The sequence below is a fragment of the Eulemur rufifrons genome, chromosome 7 (genome assembly GCF_041146395.1).
Source record: "Eulemur rufifrons isolate Redbay chromosome 7, OSU_ERuf_1, whole genome shotgun sequence".
Taxonomy (NCBI): Eukaryota; Metazoa; Chordata; class Mammalia; order Primates; family Lemuridae; genus Eulemur; species Eulemur rufifrons.
Genome location: NC_090989.1, coordinates 188343396 through 188366626, shown reverse-complemented (window position 1 = coordinate 188366626; position 23231 = coordinate 188343396). Strand labels below are relative to the sequence as shown.

The following is a 23231-nucleotide window of genomic DNA, read 5'->3' as shown; positions in this document are numbered from 1 at the left end:
CCCCCCCCCTTGTATACCAAAATCCATGGATGTTCAAGTCATTATATAAAATGGTGTAGTATTTGCGTAAAACCTGGGCACATCTTCCCCTAGACTTTAAATCATCTCTAGATTCCTTATGGCACCTAATACAATGGAAATGTTATGTAAATAGTTATACTGTATTTTAAAATTTGTTTTTTGTTATTTTTAATATTTTTGATCTGCAATTGGTTGAACCTGTGGATGGGGAGCCTGTGGACAAGGAGGGCTGACTAATTATGAAGTGACACCCACATAACCCCCACTTGGGACATGAAATAGAAGCCGCCTCTTCTCTCTTGTAGAGCAGCAATTCTCAACGCTGGCCCCACATTAGGATCCCCTCCCCCAGCCCCTTCAGGAGACTGAAGTCCCCATGCTGGCACCAGTGGCAACTTTTTAAAAGTTCCCAAAGGGGTTCTACTATTCTAGGTTGGAAACCACCGGCCTGACTGGGGAGAATTCTTTGCTTTTCTTTTTTTAACCACATACCTAGGCATCCCTAAACAATATACATATTTCATTTCACCTGTTTTTGAAGTTTCCGTGAATGGAACCATGCTGTATGTTTTGTGATTTGCTCATGCTCCTAGTTGTGAAGGGCATCTGTGTTGTGTGTCACATAGTTTGAATTCCAGGCTCGACAGACCATAGTTTATCCATGTTACCATTATGGACAGTGAGGGCATTGGCTGTTACCCCAGTGCTGCTGGGGACCTGCCTGCGAGCGTTCCTGGATCAGAGTATACATATGCATCTTCAGCTTGACTAGTGTCTCAGTCTCCTAGGGCTGCCACAACACATGACCACAGCCTGGGTGGCTTAAACACACATGTATTCTCAGTTCTGGAGGCCAGAAGTTTAAAACCAAGGTGTTGACAGCACCACCTCCCCCGAAAAGCTGTAGGGGAGAATGCTTTCTAGATTCTCTGGTGGCTCCAGGTGTCTCTTGGCTCGTGGCTGCATCATACCATTCTCTGCCTCCATCTTCACACGGCCTTCTCCTTGTGTCCGTGCTGTCTCTTCTGACTCTTAAAAGGACACTTGCCATGGGGTTTAGGGCCCACCCAGATAATCCAGGATGATCTCATCTCAAGATCTTAAATTTAATCACATCTGCAAAGCCTCTTTTCCTAAATAGTCACATTTACAGTTCCAGGTGGACAGGTTTTTTTCAACCCACTACAACCAGGAAATACCATACTTTTTTTCCACGTGGGTGTGGCTTGTTGGATATTTCATTTTTAGGTGACTGTGGCCCCTTGCTGAGGAAGGGACAGACCCACTCCCTCTGGAGAGGGGCTGGAGTTTAGGCAAGGTCAACCCTTTCCCCTCTCTCACGGCATAAAAGTTCCTATGCACATTAGATGTCATTCTGCTGCCGGCCCCGCTCACCTTCTGGGGTTGGGGGGACTCCCAGTGATCAGCATTTCTGGCAGTATGTCCTTGCCTTCTACTCACTGCTATATGGTGTTGGGGTCCTCTTTCAAGTTTCCCCATCTGTAAAGCAAAGGCTTATCCTCCCCACTGCCACCCAAGGATCAGAGATGCTACAGGAGACCCTGAACAGGAAGCCCCTTGGCTGTCGCTAGGTAGGAACTGCTGATGGCCACTCGCTCTTGCTGTGGACCCTGGGTAGAGGGCCTTGCCCCACTTCACCCTCCAATAGCAATGGGGCCAAGCCTAGAATACATCACTTGCTCCTTTTTATTTGGTACTGGGTCCAGGACAGGGGCAGTGGGGATCAAGGCAGGGGCTTCCCTAGCCACATATCTCCTGGAACCCCAGCTTCTGGAAGGTATCAACAAGGGCCAGGGGTTCTGGAGAGCTCAGCTTCTTCATGGGGCATGCCTCAGCCTTGGGTTTGTCGCAGAGTCTGGCCTTGAACTTGCCTTTGGCCTTGACCTTCCTATGGGTGCTAGGAAGAGTTCCAACTTCAAAGGACAGAGGAAATGAGGCACTTCCAGCATGGGAGCCTCGAAGGCACAGGGGAGCAACAGCCTCGGTGTGAAAGGAGGGGAGGAGAGAGATGATCAGGAATCTGTCTAAGAAAGGGGTTCCGAGGGCAACAAGCCCTTCCCTTGGGTACCAGCCAGCCTGGGAGCTGCCCTCTGCCTGTGCCCGCCAGCCCTGCCCCCAGTGCTCAGCACTGGCCGCCAGGGTGTGAGTCATAGTTCGAGGCCCACCTTTCTTTGCTTCGGGATGCTGGATGCCAGGTTGAGATCAAGGTTAGGTGGGAGGGAAATGAAAACTTTGGCTGTGGGTAGAGTCATCAAGACCTTGCCTGTGGTCGACAGGGCCTTAGAGCCCACCAGCTTGCTGTGCTGCAGTCTGAAGACCCGCCCCTGGGGCCGGAGCACCTGGGGAGAAGGCAGCCTGGCCTTGGCGTGGAGACTGGGGAGGTGGTGAGGGGCTGTGGGAGTAAGGGAAGCTGTCAGGGCCTGGGGAGGCCCCAGGGATGACCAGCTGCCCCACAAGGTGTGTACAGAGGGTGGGCAGGGGAAGGGCAGGGGAAGGGCAGGGGGAGGGCAGATGGAGCCCTCCCGGTTCCTCCTCCAGAGGCAATGGGATAACACAGAGTTTGAAGTCCAACAGACCTGGGTCTGCATCCCAGTTCTGCCGCTTCTGAGCTGTGCAACCTCGGGCAACTTCCTGAAACTTCCTGATACCTCGGCTGGAAAATGGGGATAATAGCACCTACCTGGCTAGGTTGTTATGAGGACTAAAGGAGCTGAGTAGGTAGCGGCACAGTGTACACTGTTAAGTGCTGTACGATTATCAGTTCCTTTCCCCAGAGGTGACGCTGCTTGGAGGCAAAGGCAGAATACTGCAGCAGGAAAAGCCTGGGCTCTGGAGCAAGATTAACCTGGGATTGAGTCTGGCATCTTGGAGATGAGTATAACTGCCCCACAGAGTGACTACTTGGAGAGAACAATACTCACTTGGCTTTGTATTTTAAAAGGATACTTTGTGAGTAGTGGCCTTTACTTGCTACTGGTAGCTCTTTGGTGGGGTGGCAAATCTCGGTGGCTGGGAGGGGCCTGGACAGCAGGCAGAAATTGCCTTGGGATGCTAGGGTGTTTGCAGGCAATGGTCTTACCCAGGGCCTGGGGGTTCTTCGGGCCCAGGGACAATCTGTTCAAGGGGTGGGGCAGCCTGTCCCCACTAGCAAAGGTCATGGTGAAAATGCAGCCCATCCTGGTGCTGGGGGGGTCCCACTTCCAGAGATTGGGGCGAACCAGGGCTGTGGCACTTTCCGCCTTGCCTTTCTTCCCCTTTCCGGGGACCGAGGTGATGGCAGTGGAGTCTGGCTTCTCACTGTGCCCCAGGTTCCTGGCCCCAGCAACTTTCCTAGAAGCTGACCTGTGGGTAGGGGTCCCTGAGTCCTTGCTTTCCCCAGAGCCTCGCTGAACCAGCAGATGAGGGAGTGCTGGGCGGACCCCCGTCCGCCGATGACACATCGCCATGGGCTTCTTGATGGTGGAGCCCTCTACCAGGAGCCGCATGCCCACATACTGGGGCACCTCCACAGCAGGCTGTGGACAAGAAGAGGAGACAAGGCCCACTCAGACAGTGGTGCCAGGATCCTTGGCCCAGCAGGACCCAAGACAGAGATGGATGGGATTAACTTCTGAGGCATCTTGTCATGAGATATTTCTGGGCTGAGAAATGGGAAGCCCACCTTTGTTCTCTAAGGGATCTGGCCCTGGGGGCCTGAATCAGTACCGAGAGAGTCCCAGAGCCCCAGGGATTGGTAACCCAAGGGAATAGGGGTTACCTAGCCATGCCCCCACCATCGCCCTTGTACCCCACTGCCCTCCTAGCTACCCCAGCCCCTGTTAGAATGTGTGTGGTTCCACTTCACAGGCTACCGCTGGTGGACAGCTTCTAGAGCTCAGCTACGTTCTCTGCACAGAGAATTTGAGTTATGACACCCAGACAGATACGAGGCTTGGAGCCTGCCTAGAGCCTCATATGAAACCAAGGTATGAGGGAGCAGAAACTAGGGACCTTAAAGAAAGAACAGTCTGTGGAGAGAATGCAGTAGCAAATATGCAGAGGGAGGCAGAGACAAGGGTCCAAGAGAGGCACTCCCTTCCAATCTTCTGTTCCCATTAAGCCACGCTGTACTTCTCGTAGCTGGGCTCCAGGAGAGCCACCTGTGCCTTGCTCACAACCTGGAGCTAGCTTGAAGTGTCTTCTATGTCATTAAAGGGTCCTGATTAGCATCTATCTAAACATCAGAATCACATGGAGCTTGTTAAAAATATAGCTGTCACTCAGGAGGCTGAGGGAGGAGGATCACTTGAGCCCAGGAGTTGGAGACTGCAATGAGCTATGATGGCTCATGCCTATAATCTGAGCACTCTGGGAGGCCAAGGTGGGAGGATCACCTGAGCTCAGGAGTTTGACCCCAGCCTGAACAAGAACAAGACCCTCTCTACTAAAAACAGAAAAAATTAGCTGGGCATGGTGGCATGCACCTGTAGTCCCAGCTACTTGGGAGGCTGAGGCAGGAGGATCGCTTGAGCTAGGAGTTCGACACTAGCCTGGGCAACATAGTGAAACCCCATATCTACAAAAAATTTAAAAATTAGCTGGGCATGGTGGCATGGGCCTGTAGTGCCAGCTACGTGGGAGGCTGAGGTGGGAGGATTGATTAAGCCCAGGAGTTTGAGGATGCAGTGAGCTATGATGACACCACTGTGCTCTAGCCTGAGCAACAGAGTGAGACCCTGTCTCTAAAAAAAATAATAATAACAACAATAATTGCCAAGGGGAGTATATAACTTAAATGGAGAGACCTGGTAGCCACCCACCTTAATGCATGGTCAAACTTAGCATTACTAATCACGAGACGCTCTGACAGTATGTGCCCTGTGATGCCACTTGAGGTACCTGGTATCACCTCTGAAGTGTTCTTGCCTAATGTGTTTAACCTGAACCTCACCAAGCTGTTTGACCTAACTTCTAGTTTATGGGACATTCAGATAACAGAAGACCAAGTTAAATAACACCACAAGGAAACAATCAGATAAATTCAGAATGTGGGACAGTTCTACAAAACCGCCAGCCCTGGTCTCTTCAAAAGATCAAAACTATGGGGGAAAAAAAGGTAGTGGGGCTGACCTAGATTAAAAGAGATGAAAGAGACAATAAAACCAATGCAAGGTGTGAGCCTTGATTCCATGCTGGCCTAAAACACAAAAACAAGAACAAATCAGCAATAAACGACATTTAGGGGATAAAAGGACATTTGAAAAATGCAGGTACTGTAGTCCCCAAGTCAGACATTTTGGGCCAGTCTCTGGGGTGGGGCCTCTGACATCTAGACCTTTAGAAGGCTCTCCAGGTGGGTCTGGCCTGCGAACCGGCATTGGGGAACCGCTGCACTATGGTAGTACCTTTTTCCTTGGCTTTGTCATATTTTCCTGCCCTTGTATTTCTTCATTTGCATTTTTGAAACTAAAACTAAAATGCGAGGCCGGGCGCGGTGGCTCACGCCTGTAATCCTAGCACTCTGGGAGGCCGAGGTGGGCGGATCGTTTGAGCTCAGGAGTTCGAGACCAGCCTGAGCAAGAGTGAGACCCCACCTCTACTAAAAATAGAAAGAAATCATATGGACAGCTAAAAATATATATAGAAAAAATTAGCCGGGCATGGTGGCGCATGCCTGTAGTCCCAGCTACTCGGGAGGCTGAGACAGGAGGATCGCTTGAGCTCAGGAGTTTGAGGTTGCTGTGAGCTAGGCTGACGCCACGGCACTCACTCTAGCCTGGGCAACAGAGTGAGACTCTGTCTCAAAAAAAAAAAAAAAAAAAACTAAAATGCCAGTGTGTTAATTTAACATATGATCAGTAACTGTAACAAAGACAAGGCCACTTAAGTCATGGCGATTAGTATCTTCTCTCCCTGTAGCCAAACCTTGAGAGAAACCGAATTCTAAGAGAAGGCACTTAATTAAACTGCCACAAGAAATTATTTCCAGAGCTCAGAACCCCTGGAGATTGGTTTTCTGACTGATTTTTTAAAATCCTGTTCTATTCTGTAAGTAGACTTAAATCTCTTTTTGGAATAAGATGAGTAAAATAATGATAATAATAATGACAGCAGCCATCACTAATTGCCTTTTACTGTAGATTGAGGTACTTTTCAGGTGATGCCATTTAGCATAAAACTCCTAACAACCTTATTAGGTAATAACAACAATAGCGCAAACTTGTGTAGCCTTTACTACGTGTCAGGCACTATTCTAAAGTGCTCATATCATCAACTCATTTAATTCTCACAATCTTATGTCTTGCTCTGTTGCCCAGGCTAGAGTGCAGTGGTGTGAGCCTAACTCATAGCAACCTCAAACTCCTGGGCTCAAGCGATCCTCCTGCCTCAGCCTCCCGGGTAGCTGGGACTACAGGCACAAACGACCACGCCTGGCTGATTTTCCTATGTTTTTGTAGAGACGGGGTCTCGCTATGTTGCCCAGACTGGTCTCAAACTCCTGGCCTTAAGCAATTCTCCCCACCTCAGCCTCCCAGAATGCTAGGATTACAGGTGTGAGCCACTGTGCCCAGCCTATTTTTATTCTTGGCTTAAAAATGAGGAAACTGAGACTACCTAGAGGTTAGGAACTTGTCCACAGTCATGCAGGTCATAGTTACTGAGCAGGGATTTGAACCCAAGGAGATTCAGAGTCTGTGTTGTTAACATTATGTTATATGCCTCTCTAGAAATATTATCCACATGTATTCACTCATCCATTTTCCCAAACCCCATGAGAAAGATGGTATTATCTCCATTTTATAGATGAGGAAACTGAGGCTCAAGCGATGCAATCACCTTGGCAAGACCAGGACTTGAACGCAGGTCTTGAACTGGGACCGACTGCAGAGCGCTGTGCTCTACTGTGGGAATGCCTGGAAGAGGGGGCAGACTCCCTGGGGTCCTGCCCAGGCCCAACCACCTCACCTGCTTATAGATGAGCTCGAAGGCTCCCGTGTCACAGTTGCGGTCCAGCCTCCGGTCGATGACCACTCGCAGGGTGTCAGCTTGCACGCCAGCACAGAGCCTGGTGGTGACAGCTGTGGAAGGTGCCATAGTGGGGCTAGCATTGATCTCAATCAGCCAGGGTTGGAAGTCCTCACCAAACACAAAGTCAGCACCGTAGAGCTCGAAGCTGGCCTTCCGACACTGCACAGTGTCCTGGGAGGTCTGAAGTGCATGGATCACAGCAGCCTTCATGCCAGGCACAATGATGGTGGACCAAGCGTTTGGGGCCCCCATCTCCTGCAGGTGGACCTGGAACTTCTGGCTGGACCACATGTTGTCTGGGGGTAGCAGTGGATGCCGATGGCACGAGTTCGCCAGGTGCTTCTGGATGGAGTTGTTGCACAGGTGCACTGAGCTGGGGCAGAAAGCAGGAAGCTGAGGCCCAGCCCCTGTGCCCCTCCCACCCAAACTCAGGCAAGACAGGCAAACCCTGGACTGTTTAACGTGAGTTGGGGCACTACTGGATGGGGGGACAAAAAGGACAAAGGCCTGGGCCTCACCATGTTCTTCTAGGGCCAGAACCAGTCTTATCTCTCAGGACTGCTCTGAGGGCACTAACTTCAGGGCCCACAGTATTAAGTGCATAATTAACCCTCCCAGTGCTTGGAAGATAAGAAGCTGTGTAAGAATATGGCCCTGTAGTCACCAAGACATGTTTAAGTCCCATCTTCACCATCAACTAGTTGTGAGATCTTAGGCAAGTCATCAACCTGTGTGATTCTCACATCTGTAAAATGCGGGTAATAACAGTACTCACTCATTTTTTTTTTTTTTTTTTGAGACAGGGTCTTGGCTTTGTCACTGGTCTATAGTGCAGTGGTGTCATAGCTCAATGCAGCCTCAAACTCTTGGGCTCACACAATCCTCCTGCCTCAGCCTCCCGAGTAGGTGGGACCACAGGTGTGTGCCACAATGCCTGGCTAATTTTTCTATTTTTTGTAGATATGGGGTCTCGCTCTTGCTCAGGCTGGTCTCAAACTCCTGGCCTCAAGTGATCCTCCTGCCTTGGCCTCCCAAACTGCTAGGAGTATAGGCATGAGCCACCATGCCTGGCCTTCATTATGTTTTATGAAGAACAAGTGAGATAATATACACAAAGGCTTAGCACGTATCACAGATGAAACACTCAATAATTAATAGCTATAATTATGAGTTTCATACTATTGCCTCCATTCTTTAGATGTGGAAAGTGAGGCTTAAACAGGTTTTCATCTGACCAAGGTCACACAACTTGGAAGGTGAAGAGATGGAATTTGAACCCAGGTTTCAACCGGGCTTCTTCTCACCATCCCTCAGTTAATACCACATCTTGCCTTTATCCTGTTGAATTTCTCCTGGTCTCCCTTCACCCTGCTCTACATTGTCTTTCATTTTTTTCCCCATAACATGAACTACCTTTTAACAATATTAGATAATTTTACTCATGTCCATTGCTTGTCTATTTCTCCCTGCTAGAATGTGAGCTCTTGAGAGCTGGGATCTTGTATTATTCACTGGTACATCCCAAGTGCCTAGAACAGTGAAAGGCACAGGTACACACTCTGTAAGCACGTGCTGGGTGGCGGGCGGGATGGCTGGCTGAGGGCCTGCTTGCCTGCAGAGTCTGTGTGGAGCCCAGCATTGCTGCCTGAGTCCCCTGCACTGCCATTGCTTGCTAGCTCCCCAACCAGACTGGGAGATCAAGGGAAGTAAGGTGGGGCTCACTTGTCCAGGTTCTTCAGGGAGAAGGGCTGTGTGGAGAAGCGGATGTAGCTGTCTCGGTAGAACCACACGGTAAGTGGGTTCCAGTCAGTCACAAGGAACCACTGTCTCAGGTCAAACTTGGTGCCAAAGATGAGCAGGGGCCGCTCAATATACTTCTGCACCACCCACTTGCCGTCCTTCATCATCATGGGGTTGCCGTCCACCAGCTTCAGCATCTCCTCCAGGTGGTCCATGCACATGATGCCTTAGGAGGGAGAGGATGGTCTGGGATCAGGCGGTCAGGCTTAGGCTGGGAGAAGGGCCAGGGGACCACAGGCAGCTCATCATAATCTCTCACCCCACAGAACTGACAGGGCAGAGCGGGTAAGGCTGCCTCCCTCAATCAGAACCCTGTTCCCTTTGGGAAAGCCAGGAATTTGCAAAGGATTTTTAAATTTTTTCTAATTAACCAGTTTTGTTTGACTGAAAAGGAATATATGCATGGATAAAAATTTAAATAGTATTGGGCTTTTTAAAAAGCACATGCACATATTATTCTCCCACCAATAATAAACACTATAAAACAAAAACAAAAATTAGTACAAAAGAGTATACAACAAAAAATATGTTTCCCCTAGGGGCAGCTAATTGCAGCTTCCAGGTGCTTATGGGTATTCTTCTGGGTTATGTGAGAGTGTATATCTATATGTGCCTTGGTTTCGTAGGATTGTATAAATTAAAGCATGTTAAGGATTTAGAATAGTTCTAGGCACATGGTGAGCATTCAGTAAATATTAACCCCTATCATTATTATTACTTGTAGAATAAATTTCTAGCCATAGATTTGCTGGTTTCAAGGTTATGTGCATTTTTCATTGTATGTTGCCAAAGATGTTCTACCAACTGGCAGTGCTGGCAAGAGTATGAGACTGTCTTTGCCCACATCCTACCCAACACTGGGTTTTTGGTTTTTTTTGCCTACCCCACCCCCTCAGCACTGTTGATTATTTATTTATTTTAGCCATTCTCCTAAGTAAAATATGGCATCTTATTTTAATTTTATCTGATTCTGAGGTTATCTTATGCTTATAAGGTATCATTTTAATGCCAGTAAATATCATAATCATCTTATAAATGAAATATACACACTCACAAATCAATCTCAATACTTCATTATTTAAGTCCAAAAGCAGCCTGATCACCTGCCAATGCCACAGAAAAACTTGGGCCTGATTTCCAGACCAGATCTTTTCTCAAAATGGCCAAATCAATCACCAGGATTCCCAAGAACATGACACCTTATATATCAAAAAATTAAGATTCATCCTCTTTGACCCAGCAATTTCATTTCATTTTATCCTAAGGAAATAAATGGAAAAGGCCACAAAGATATCTGCACAGGATGTTCATCATAATGTTGCTTGTAATAGCAATCAATAAATGAACAAATAAATAGGAAGAAACTGGAGTCCATCTAAATATCCATCAGAAAAGGATTAGATAAATCCATGAAGGTACAGCCAAACAAGATTAGACCATGCAGCTGTAAAATAGAATGAGGTAAGAGAGTACATCCTGTACTTTTATATAAAAGTGATTGATTGATTTATTGATTATAGACAGTGCCTTGTTTTGGTGCTTGGGCTAGAGTACAATGGTAGTTTCCAGGTACTTATGGGTATCCTTCATCATAACTCACTGCAACCTCAAACTCCTGGGCTCAAGTGATCCTCCTGTCTCAGGCTCCCAAAGTGCTAGGATTACAGGCATGAACCACTACTCCCAGCCTACATAAAATTTAAAAACAGGCAATCTATGGTATTATAAGTCAGGATAGGAGTTACCATTGTGGGGAGGTAGAGATTGGGAGGAGGCTGAGAGGGGCACTCTGGGGTGCAGGTAATGTTTTATCTCTTGACAAGGGGTGCTGTTTCCATGAGTGTTTTCACTTTATGACAATTCATTGAGCTGTATACTCAAGATGTATATCCTTTTCAATGAAGTATATCATATATATACTTCAATTAAGTTTCTAAAAAATAGAGATGAAATGTTAAAATTTGGTGCTGGGTATACAGAGATTCATTGTATTGTTCTCTCTACTTTTGAGTATGTCTGAAAGTGCCCATAATAATGTTATAAACAGAAGAAAAAAAAAAAAGATTGGCCAGGCACAGTGGCTCACGCCTGTAATCCTAGCACTCTGGGAGGCTGAGATGGCAGGATTGCTTGAGCTCAGGAGTTCAACACCAGCCTGAAGCAGAGTGAGACCCCATCTCCACTAAAAATAGAAAAATTGCCCAGGCATCATGGCATGCACCTGTAGTCCCAGCTACTTGGGAGGCTGAGGCAGGAGGATCTCTTGAGCCCAGGAGTTTGAGGTTGCTGTGAGCTATAATGATGCCACTACCCTCTATCTACCCAGTGAGACAGAGCAAGACTCTGTCTCAAAAAAAAAAAAAAGATCTAGATATACTAAAATGGAATGATTTCCAATATCTATGTTCAAAAAAAAAAGAAAGACTCTGGGAGGCCGAGGCAGGAGGATCACTCGAGGTCAGGAGTTCGAGATCAGCCTGAGCAAGAGCGAGACCCCGTCTCTACTAAAAATAGAAAGAAATTATCTGGACAGCTAAAAATATATAGAAAAAAATTAGCCAGGCATGGTGGCGCATGCCTGTAGTCCCAGCTACTTGGGAGGCTGAGGCAGGAGGATCATTTGAGCCCAGGAGTTTGAGGTTGCTGTGAGCAAGGCTGACGCCACGGCACTCTACCCCAGGCAGCAGACTGAGACTCTGTCTCAAAAAAATAAATAAATAAAAAATAAAATAAAAAAAAAGAAAGGTACAGAACAGAAATGAGTCATAATAACTGATATGGAAAGATATAGTAAGTGAAAAAAGGAGACTATGTTTTTGTTTAAAATAAATTATACATAAACACACAGACATACTCTCTCCAAATGCTTAGAAGAAAGTATAGAAAAAAACACACCAAAAGGTTAACAATAATTATCTTAGTGAAATCAAGGGTGGCTATTGCTTGCTTTTTTTTAATAATAAACATTTTCATAATTGGAAAACAAACAAACAAAAAAAACTATTTCTAAGGTAAAAAATGAAAAAAACCCAATGCTGGTTTGACATGACATCCTCAAGAGGAGGAGCGTCTCAGTGTCTGGAGCTGCAACAGCTTCACTTGGGCATAAATAAACTCATCTAAGAGCAGTATTTGGAGAGACCTGGCACCATCTGTTTTCTGCATCTCAGGACACGACCCCAGCTTGCTGCCTCTATTTAAATTCCATTCATACTTGGCTAAGCAGCCAGAATAGTAGCTAAAGATAGCAGTTACTATGTAAAGGCACAGGATCTAAGTACTTGACATTTGTTATGCTCACTGAATCCTCTTGGGCAGGTGCTGGCCCCGTTTGACGATGAACATGAGGCACGGAAGAGGTGAACTAACCTGCCCAGGGCCTTACAGATAGAAAGATGCAGAGCTTGGGTTTGAACCCAGCATCCATGTCCTATGCTGCACCCCACAAGGATGCACTGGTCAAATCTAAAAGCCCTTAGATGACAAGCATCTAACTTCACATGAGTGTCACTAATCCTACCTAAAACGTTAATCCAAACTCTGAAGGGAGGAGAGGAGGGGCTGGAACCATCATCACAGCAGCCCACGTTTATGGGGTGATTACTCTGTGCCAGCACTGTGCCTTTAGATGCACCTCTTCATTGAATCCTCACCTCCCAGGAGGTATTATTGTCATTCCCATGTCACAGATGAGGGAACTGAGGTTCAGAGAGGTGATATATTAATAACTTGCTCAAAGTCACACAGAATATTAGTAGCAGAACTAGGATTCACGAACCCATGCAGTCTGGTTTCAATAGAGCCTGCACTATTAACCTCTCCGTCCCCCAGTGGGGGAAACAGGTAACGGGGTGCTGGTGCAGGAAGCAGGGGCTGACCCCTACCTCGTCCACGGGACTTGGCTCCTGGCTTCACAATCCAGACGTTGCGATCCCCTTCCATGTCGATCTGGGGTACCACGGCCCGCAGCTGCTGCAGAATGTCCTCACAGCGCTGGACCTGAGTGTCTAGATGCCTGAGTTCTGCCCCCTCACTGTATGGAGATGATGGGACTTGGGACGGCTGGGACTGGGGGCAGGTGGGCGGACAGGGCCAGGGGAGACACAGGCCCCCCAAGGCCATGGTCCAACCAGCCTTGGTTACGCCCTCCCCCTACAGATCCAGTAATGTTCCTCTCAAACCTCTGTCCTCACCCTCAAGCCACCTCCCAAATCCCAACCTGCCCAGACTCCAGGAATGAGGAAAGTTGAGAAAATTCCATTTACTACACCCCCCCCAAACTCCAACACTCCACCTCTGCTACCTCCCTTCCGTCACATTGACACTGCCATTGGCAGAATTCAATCATTCCGGCTCCTAATGATGCGGCACCACTGTATGCCAGGCACTGGGCCAGGGTTTTCCATGTAGTATCACTAATCTTCTCAAAGGCTTTGCCAGGGAGGTATCATTGGTCCCATTTTAGAGAAATGTAAACTGAAGCCTGGAGAGTGAAGGGACTTAACCTAAGGCCACACATTGCGTTGAGTGGCTTAGCCAGGATTCAGACTCTGTCCTGCCTGACTCCTGCACCCGTGTGTTTCTTGGGGTTCATTCCCCTCCTAATCTGTGCCTAACGCTGGCTGACAGTTGGGCCCCTTCCTCGTCTAACTCCTTTCAGGCCCATTGGTATCACACCTCTCCTGGCTTTGTTCTCTCCTCGTCATTTACCCCCGCCTGACACATACACGGTTTGCTTATTGTCTGTCTCCCCCACTAGAATGTAAGCTCCGTAAGAGCAGAAACATTGTTTGTAATTATTTTCTGTTGTATTCCCATCCCCAAGCACTACACCTGGCATTTACCGGGTGTCCCTAAAACTTTGTTCAATGAATGAATGGTTGGCTAAGTAAATACTTTGGCAGGAGCTTGCCTTGGCAACTGGGCTGCACAGACGGGTTCATGGTTCATGGACAAAGAAGGACCTGTTCTCTACAAGGCAGAAAATGTCCTGAACTAACCCAAGTCACAAAACACTGCAGATGGCTGCCTCATCCAAACTCTCCCATTTCTCTTCTTCTGACTGAATAGGAAGGAAGCCTCCACTAGATGCTAACCTCCCATTAGCATCTTAGCCTCTTGAATGTCTCTGGCCATGGAGAGAGAACTTCTCTCTCTTTTAATGAGGAGGCAGCAGCCATTGGGGCAGTGCCAGCAACAGGGAGAGCCAGGTGAAGGGGACTTGGAAAGGTCTCCCAGGAACATTCACACCTAAGTCCTGACAAACTTTTCAATGGTCCATGGAATCAAGTATCTGCTCAGTAAATCTGTGATGTGGCCCAGGAAAATGTCACATGCGGGAGCACATGTAATTTGAAAAAGTATGTTCAATATGACAATATAATTTTATATTTAGCAAAAAGAAAAAAACCCCAGTATTTTTGTGGAAAGTCAACCTTGATAAAAGCCTGGCTGGTGAGGCATGGCTTTGTTTTTTAAAAGCTGAGAAACATAGCAATAAATATTGAATGAATGCATGCATGCTGGTTATCGGTAGTGAACCCCTCAACACTGGCTGTCTGTTGTATGATGCAATATTTTATGTAATCCTGACATTGGAGACATTCCTGCAGCCTTCTAGAACTTGCCCCACACTGGAAATGAAAAGGACTCATGTACTTCACACCTGATGTTCTAATGCAGCCTTGATAATTCTTAATCTAAGAAGGGTAACTTTAAATTTTCTCCTGCTAAGGGGAAAGTATAGGGTCACCTAGCTGTCATTTTCTGACATTTAGAAAAGATACAAATGAATTCTTTGCTAATGATGTGGGTTTGCAGCTTATGTCCTTCATTCAAAGTTCATTTATTAGTTCTTCAGCTTCCTCTATGGGGTAATTAAATTTGTCCATTCCTTTCTATTAACATCACCCCAGCTGAGACCCTTAGCACTCCCACCTGGCCTGTCACAAGCCTCCTACCTTGAGCTGTGTCCCCCTTGACAGAAAGGACTGTGTTCCATTTCTGGAGCCCGGCAATGCTTGGCACGTAGGAGATGCTCAAGAAATGCTTGCTGAGTGCTCTCCTGCCTTCAGGGCCCTTCTCCCCCAAGTCCTTCCTATACGCTTCTGCTGAATGGAATCTCCCTACAGCAGTACCAGTGTCATCTTGATCTTCCCTTCTCCTGCCCAAGAACCTTTGTCCAAAGTGTGTTCTGAAAACACTACTTCTCAGGATGCTGGGACTTGGAAGGAGGGCACTGAGCTCACCTGAGTCCAGGATATGCTTCTCCCCTCGACCCTACTTTCCCCCTCCTTCTCTGAGAGGTTTACACCACCAATAGGTTCTGAAAGGTCCTGCATCAGAAAGCCTGTTTAATTAACTTTGCTTAAGCTAATGTTTTCTAAATTTCATTGACCACAAAAGCCCTTTTTTCATAAAACCTACTTACTTCCCATGGAATTAGCATCCTGTGCAACGCACTTTGGGCAATGATCTCCAGGAGAAAAGCTTAAATGACTTATATTCCTACTTTGCGAGTGCACACTATGAGCCTGTGCTGAGCACCCAATACAGATATCCTGCCCAATCCCATCTTCGAGGCAAACATCATTTTTAAATCCATTGTGTGTTTGAGAAAAGTAAAGTTCAAAAAGATTAGTGATGTGCCCAAGGTTACAAAGCTTGGAAGTTGCAAAGCCAGAACTTGAACTAGGTCTACCTCACGGCACAGGTCATGAGGTTAGGGACTATGCTGTGCCAAGAACCAGGAAGAGAGGTTTGGGAGTCCATGAGGGTTCCTGAGCAGAATAGCAGAGTGAACAAAAGAGGGAGGCTTGGGGAAGAGGTGGGGGCTGCGCTAGACCGAGAGGGTCTTTCCCTAAGCACCTGCCCATGGCCCACGGCCCTGGCTACAGAGGTACTCACTGGACCACTTGGTAGTAGCGCTGCAGGAAGAGAGACCAGCCCTCAGGGCTAAGATACAGCGGGGCCTCCAGGTCTTTGTCGATGTCCATGTGAGCCAGGTTGCTAAGGTGCTCCTCGCATGCACACAGAGCTTCATCCACAAATTCTGGGGACACTGACACTAGCTTTTTTCCCTGTTTCATGGGCTGCTTGTCTCCTGCAGAGATAGGGAGGGCCCTGTCACTATCCCACATCAAGGCAGGTCACCTGACACATGCCACAGCCCTCACTGTCCTGAGGCCTGTCACTTACCCTAAAGACACCTGAGGCCCAGCATGAACCTAGATAGATCCCCTACTGCCCTGGGATTTGTCACTTACCTGAGGCTTCGCTCTAAATGCACCTATAACTCTAGCACTTGCCCTTGGCTCCCACTGTCCCAGGACCTGTCACACACTTGAGGCTCCACCTTCAATGTCCCCAAGGCCTCCCAGCACCTGTAGACCCAGCACACACCTGCAGCCTCTCTGCTCCTGGGACCTCTAACACACCTGAGGCTCTGCCTAAAATGCATCTGGGAGCCTTGGCTGGCTCAGATGAACCCAGATGAACCCAGTTATACATGAACCCCAGATGAACCCAGTTATACATGAATCCCTCTCCCCCAGATCTGACATGGCTTCTTAAGTCCACACATCAGAAATCCAGACTCCCTTTCAGAATCCTGACATACATCTACAATCCTTAGCCCACTGAAGCGCTAACCTACATGTGCAACACTACCACTGCAAGGCCCTGACACCCACCTGAAAGTGATAAACCAGGAACTGACCCCTTGCTGGACCTGATGCACAGCCACAGCCTTGACTCACCCCTGAAAATCCTGATGCACAATGGACACCCTCACACCCCTGGCAGCCTGACCTATACTACAGGAGCTTAAGCATGGGGTCTCTGGCCACACCCAAGCCCCTGTGCCCCTGATCCTGGCACAAAACAGTCTTCCTTGTATGTGACACAACCAGGAGCTAGCAATGGGGAGGTCTCCCTCTGGAAGAGGCAGGGCTTTTCCTCATCCTGTGGAGCTGCCCCTTCCCTGAATCCCTCGCTGATGGGTCCTTGGATTAGAGGACTAGGGGTGTGGAGGTAGGAGCTAAATCTAGAGAGAAAAAGGGCAAGCAATGGGTTGGGCTGCCAAGCAGTGATAGCGAGGGTCCCTTTGCATCCCCCTCCACTCCCAGCTGCTCCTTCAGGCACAAGGGGTCCTCAAGCCACGTGTAAACTGCCTGGTTTCACTGCTTCCCCCTCCTCAGAGACCTGATGGTCACGGGCAGAGATGGATGTGTCTTCTAAGTCTGTCCTCCCTAGGGAGCTCGGCCACATGCCAGGCCCATGGGAGGGCTGAGTGAGGCAGTGGAATGATTAACAAATGGATAGGAAGACGGGTGTGTAGGTGGCTGGGTCAGAAGAATGGATGAGTGGACGGACCGGAGGATAGATAAGTGGTAGATAGGAGGATGGAAAGGCAGGTGGATAGATGGGCAGATGGACCTGTGGAAGGACAGGCAGGAAGATGGGGAGCTGATGTCAGGTAGATGAACAAGATCTCCCGTTGGTGGATAGGTAGGTGGATGGGTGACTGAATGGATGAGTAGATGGATGGATGGAGAGATGGGTGGGTGGATGGATGGACAGGTTGGTGGGAAGGGTGGTGGACAGGCAGATGGATGTGGATAATACATAGATGTGTAGATGAACAGGTGGGCAGGTAGATGACTAGATGGGTGGAAGGGTGGATGGGTGGTAGGATAAATGGGTGGGGGAGTGGAGGTAACCATAGTACTTACCCAAGGCCTCTTCCTCTTCTGCCTGGATAGAGTACGACTTCCACTCAGACTTCACCACCAGCTTGAGAACGTTGCGGGCAGCTGTCAGCCAGAAGTCCTCTGCTCCCGGGGCAGGGGATACCCTGCTCAGCCCCTAGGCTCAAGGCCTGTTCTGGTTCCGGAACCTGATCATGACTGCCCCATTTTGGATCTGGAATCTGACTTTACCTTTTCTGACTCTAGAACTGGGTTAGAACTTGCTCTTGTTTCAGTTGTAGAGCCAGATTCCAAATCTGACCTGACTTGGCTCATATTCTGCCTTTAGAATCTTGCCTGGACCTGTTACCTGATTTATTTCTTGTTCCCAATCCTTTTTTTTTTTTTTTTTTTTGAGACAGAGTCTCACTCTGTTGCCCAGGCTAGAGTGCTGTGGCATCAGCCTAGCACACAACAACCTCAAACTCCCGGGCTCAAGCAATCCTCCTGCCTCAGCCTCCCGAGTAGCTGGGACTATAGGCATGCGCCACCATGCCTGGCTAATTTGTATATATTTGTTTAGCTGTCCATATAATTTCTTTCTACTTTTAGTAGAGACGGGGTCTCGCTCTTGCTCAGGCTGGTCTTGAACCCTGAGCTCAAACAATCCACCCGCCTCGGCCTCCCAGAGCCCAATCCATTTTTGATACTTATTCTAGCCTGAGAACCAGACCTTGGCCCAAATCCTATTTCAGATTTGTAATGCAATCTAAACGTAGCATTTAATCTGCATCCAAATTATGAATTTAAAACATATTCTGGAGTTGGAGCTTATTCTGCCTGAGAAACCCAAAGCCTACAGCCTTTTGTGGAACCCGATCCAACCAGTGGAACTTGACATAGGCCTGGAACCTATTCTGGATTCCAAACTCAACTAACTGACCAATGTTAGAACTTGCTCTAGAATATAAGCTAAGCTACCTAAGCTTTTCTGAATGTCAGGGTTAACCAAGCTAGGAGGCTCATTAAGGGAGGGCACATTAGGAAAGATAAGGACAGGGGAGAGAGATCTGCTGGGGTAGAGGAGGGCGTGAGAAGAGACCAGTTGCTCTCTGGTATGAGCCGGCGCTTTGGCCCTGGTCCTTCAGCCTGAGGGGCCCAGGCATGGGGCTGGGGGTCTCCTTACCTATGAAGGCTTTTTTGTCATCCTCAGCCCCCAGGCGGTAGCAGCGTGGGAAGAAGGAGTCGGCATCCGCCTCATCAAACCATGGCAAATTCCGGAGGTTGAGACATAGGCCCACCTATGGAGTTAGCTGCTGAGGGGGCAGGGTGGGACTTGCCCAGATAGCTCCAAGGGACTGCCCCACACTCAGCACACATCCAGACAGCTCGGGAAGACCTTGTCTCTGCCTCACTTGCTAGGCCTGACTTGCTCACATCTATCTCCATGTTTTTGCCTGGGCAGACCACTCTGCGGAGAATGCCCCACATCCCTCCTGTTCACCCTTTCACATTCTTAAAAAGCTGCCTCCTCCAGGAAGCCTCCCTGGCCTGCACCAATAATTTAATGGCAGGTCACAATTATATAGCCCTTCATCCTTGCTACAAACCCAGAAGATAGGCCTTAACTGGTATTCTCACATGAGAATAAGGAATGAGGAATGAGGAATGAGGAATGAGATTCAGAGAAGTGAAGTCACTTGCTAAGAAACCCATGTAAGACAGAATGGATCCATCAGCCAAATATCCTCTGCTTAGGAGCTAAGGGCCCTCTTGCTCACTGTTATTGGATTTGGTGTTTGTTCCAGCTCCAGATCCCATTTGAATCCTGCGGCCTGTTTCAGTCATTATGTCTAGATGTGCCAGATACCATGCAGGGGCTGGATTTGAACCCAGGCCTGTCAGACTCCAAGTCTCATCGAATTGTATACCTTCCCCTCTCCTGAGAATTCCCTCTTCCTGACAAGGATATCAGGGAGCAGGGTTGCCAGCCCAAGACTAGGGGGTGGAAGCTTCCCTGCCCACTCCTCTGGGGAGCCCACCTTTGTGGTAAAGGAGCCAGCTCGGGCATAGTGGTTTATCATCTGATCCTTGGAGAGGAAGCGACAGTCCAGCACGTCCCGCCGAGTGGTCCAAATGAAGTAGGGGGTCTCATTCCGAACCATGCGGGACTGGGGAGCAGGGAGGAGACAGAGACAGAGAGGCCAGTGTGGGCAGCATGGCCTTAGGCTGCTTCTCCCCACCCTGCTGAGCAAGGTAGGTGAACAGGAAGGAGAGGATGCTTCCAAGGTGCCTCCGGCCCACATGCCATCTTTGTGTAAGGCAAGAAAAGACATCTCTTGCTCCAGGGCACATGCTTGGTGAGCAGAGAACAGACCAGCCTTTCAGTATCCCTTTGGTTGCGTGTCCCTAAGCAGTGATGAAGCTGCACAACTAAATACCACATGTTGTTCTGGCCCAAGGCCATCAGTGATTTGCCCAGTGGCAGGACAGGACTCCAAGTTGATGGGCACACAGCATGTGACAAATGCTCTCTCATGGACCCCACCTCTCTCTAGCCTTCCTACAACTCTGGTGGTAGGATTATTAATAACCAACATTACCACATGCTGGGCCCTGTTCTAAGGGCTTTACATGTCCACTCATTTAATTCTCATCACAACTCCATGAAGTAGGGGCCACTGTTAGCTCCATCTCACAGTCGAGGGAACTGAGGCACAGGGAGGCTAAGTGACTTGCCCAAGGGTTCACAAGGTTGAGCCATATGACACTGCCAGTATTCAACCTTTCCTGACATACCGAAATGGCAATTTCATATAGTTCAACTTAGTAAGTGGTGGTGCCAAGGTTCGAACCTGTGTCCTCACTTCAGCATGCACGTACTCCACGCCATCATACCAGCTCCTTTCAGAGCTGTTTAAGCCCTTCCTTCCATCCTTCACTTGCCACGGGCAGAGGAAGGAGATGAACTATGGGGCTATTTGGAAAGGAGAATTGCCATGCATGGAGGCTGTGCCAGCTTCCGATACAACTGAGCAGAGTTCTGTGGGCCTAGCCAGCTTTCAGAGAAGCAATCAGTTTTTACTATAGATAGGGAAACTGAGGCCAAGAGAAGGAAGGACCTGTCTGAGGTCACCCAGCTGGATGGACACCAGTGCCCTCCTTCTGACTAGGCAGCCCCTGCCAGCCCCCTGGGCCCTCACCATCAGAGCATGTGTCCCATCTAGGTCATCAAATTCCAGTAAATCATCGAAGTTGAACAGCTGTGGTGGCCGGAACTCCTCTTCGTCCTCTGTGGTTGCAGAGCCCAGGCCTGATGAGGCCCCGTCCCTGCCCCATAGGTCCCTCAACCCTAGGACAGTGTGAACTAAAGGAAAGGGACTCAGGAGGGCAGCTTGTCGCCAGGGAGGGAACTGCTCACCATCCTCAGTGGTGTCACTATCACCCATCACTGAGCTATCCAGATCCTTCTGGGGAGGCAACACAGCGGTGCCTGAGTGATGGACCATCTTCTTCTCCACCCAGCCCCTCCGGCGCAAGAGACACCGGATCACTGGGTAACGGCCTTGGATCGTAAAGATCTTCTTCTGCTGTAAGGTGAGAAATGGATACTTGTTCAACAAGTATTGCCTAAGTGACAGACATAGGGGGTATAAGGGGGAATCAGACAGCTATGGTCTCTGCCGTCAGGAAATTTTAATATACCAGTAAGAGAAACAGATTATAAACAAGTAGATGAAAAAGATACTGTGGGAGAAATAAATAAAAAAATAAAAATAAAAAAAAACAAGTAGAGAAATAAATATGCATAGTAATAATGATAGTGCTAATAGCTAATATTTATTGAGGACCTATTATGTGCTAAGCACTTACATGCATTACTAATAATAATATGTATTTTTATCAGATACTGTTACCCCTATTTTACTGGTTATGAAACAGAGGCACAGTGAGGTTGAGTAGCTTGCCAAGGCCACACAGACATTAAGTTAAAAGAGCACAGATTTCAATTCAGGCAGGTCAGCTCCAGAAACTGCACACTTAACGGGGACTCAGACAAACTACTTAGAAATACATGGTCAGGGAAGGTTGAAAAGGAGCCATGCACCCACAGAGCTGGGCCAATGGCAGTTCAGGCAGAGGGAAAGCATGTGCAAAGGCCTCGAGGCCTTCAGGATGACAGATTTGGGCAGGAAAATCAGACCATGGTTTGAGACATAAATTTGAAAGGCTTGTAAGTTCTGTTGGGTGGAGATGCCAAGTAGGAGGCCAGATGTACAGGGTGTGGAGTTAGAGGCTGGGCCATAAAGGTCTGTGGGGTGCAGCACACTGACTGGACTCAGAGCCAAGGAGACAGGCAAAGGAGACTGGTGTAAGGAGGGATCCGGGGGCTCACTAATGTCCTAGGAACCTTCAAAGGCAACTGAAAAGCAGCAGCCAGAAGGGAGAAAGGAAAAGTAGGCGTGTACAGTCAGCCAGCCAAGGGGAGGGTGTGCGGGGCAGCAGTGTAGAATGACACAGGGTGCCCAACCAAGAAGGGGACAGGAAAGGACTTGGCTCCCTGGGGGTCACCAGTGATCTTGACTAGAGTGGTTTCCCGTGGAAGTGGGGAAGGGCAGGGAACCAGAACGGAGGGAGTGGGGGAGCAAATCCAGGTAAAGAAGTAGAATAGGGAGTAGACAATTCTGCCAAGAAGTTTGGCCTTGAAGGGAAGTGAAAAATGGGGAGGTAGTTGAAGATGGGCATGGGGGTCAAGTTTTTTGTTTTTTAAGGATGTGACAAAACAGTCGGAGGTAGGGGCAAGCACAGCCGCCCACAGGACCCTTTCTAAGCACCCCCCCCCCCCCGCCTCCTGCTCCGACCTTGACAGCTCTCTCCACGTGGATTTTGGCGTTTCTGAGCCGGCCCATGTGGTGAGAAGCCTTGGAGAATCCTCGCCAGAAGACAAGGGAACCTGCAGAAAGATATGGAGTAGGGGCGGGGTAGGCTGGGGCTTAGCCTGGGGTGTCTCAGCCTAGGATCTTTTCTGGCCCTGATACCCACGCCTCTTCCTCCACCCATCATCCGGATGCCCACCCTCTGCCGCTCTTCTACCAACCCCCATTCCCTCCATCCCAGTCTTCTTGTCCTCGTAGCCGCCGCAGGCCAGGGCAGGCGGACCGCTCTGGGCCTCACCGTCCTGAGGGGCGGGATCGTCCAGGGCCGGGCTGTGAGAGGGGACGAGAGGGTGGGGATCTGCAGCGCCCTGGGCGTGGGTGCCGGGGGCGAGCGTATCGGAGGCGCGGCCTAACCGGCGCGCAGAGGCGGGGCTGCCCGCCGGGCTTTTGCAGCCTGCGCGATCCTCCTCGGGCCGGGCGGAGGCGGGCCCGGGCCATGGCAGCCTCCCGGGAGGCAGGTAGTCTGAGCGGCGCGTCCAGGGCCACGGGGCCGCGGAACTGGTGCATGGCTCCGGCGGCTGCGGCTTCCGCGGCCAGCTGCACTCCGGGCGGCCCTCCGGACGGTACCAGGCGGCTGAGCCCAGGCGCGCAGGACTCAGCTCCCCCGTGCCCAGGAGCAGCGCCACGCCAGGGCCCTGCATGCGCCCCTTGCCGCGCGCCCTCCCAGCGCCCCAGAGCCCGCCTCCCCTCCGGGGAGGGCCCAGCCGAAGCTCCAGCTGGGCCCTCCGTTCCGAGGTCCCGCCCTCTGTTTGCTGTT

The 23231-nt window shown here is 49.2% G+C and overlaps 1 protein-coding gene across 1 annotated transcript; it reads right to left on the bottom strand.

The window, feature by feature from the left end:
* Nucleotides 1–854: 854 nt before the first annotated feature.
* Nucleotides 855–23148, bottom strand: TTLL3 (tubulin tyrosine ligase like 3). Its single transcript, XM_069476109.1, is given in 18 exon segments — nucleotides 855–1771; nucleotides 1774–1809; nucleotides 1812–1893; nucleotides 1896–1994; nucleotides 1996–2022; nucleotides 2208–2434; nucleotides 3413–3557; nucleotides 6988–7423; nucleotides 8773–9016; nucleotides 12735–12883; nucleotides 15757–15952; nucleotides 17583–17681; nucleotides 18724–18838; nucleotides 19580–19708; nucleotides 20741–20829; nucleotides 20959–21127; nucleotides 22400–22491; nucleotides 22713–23148. Coding segments are annotated over 18 exon segments (2832 nt in total). The 5' UTR covers nucleotides 23116–23148; the 3' UTR covers nucleotides 855–1676.
* Nucleotides 23149–23231: the final 83 nt, after the last annotated feature.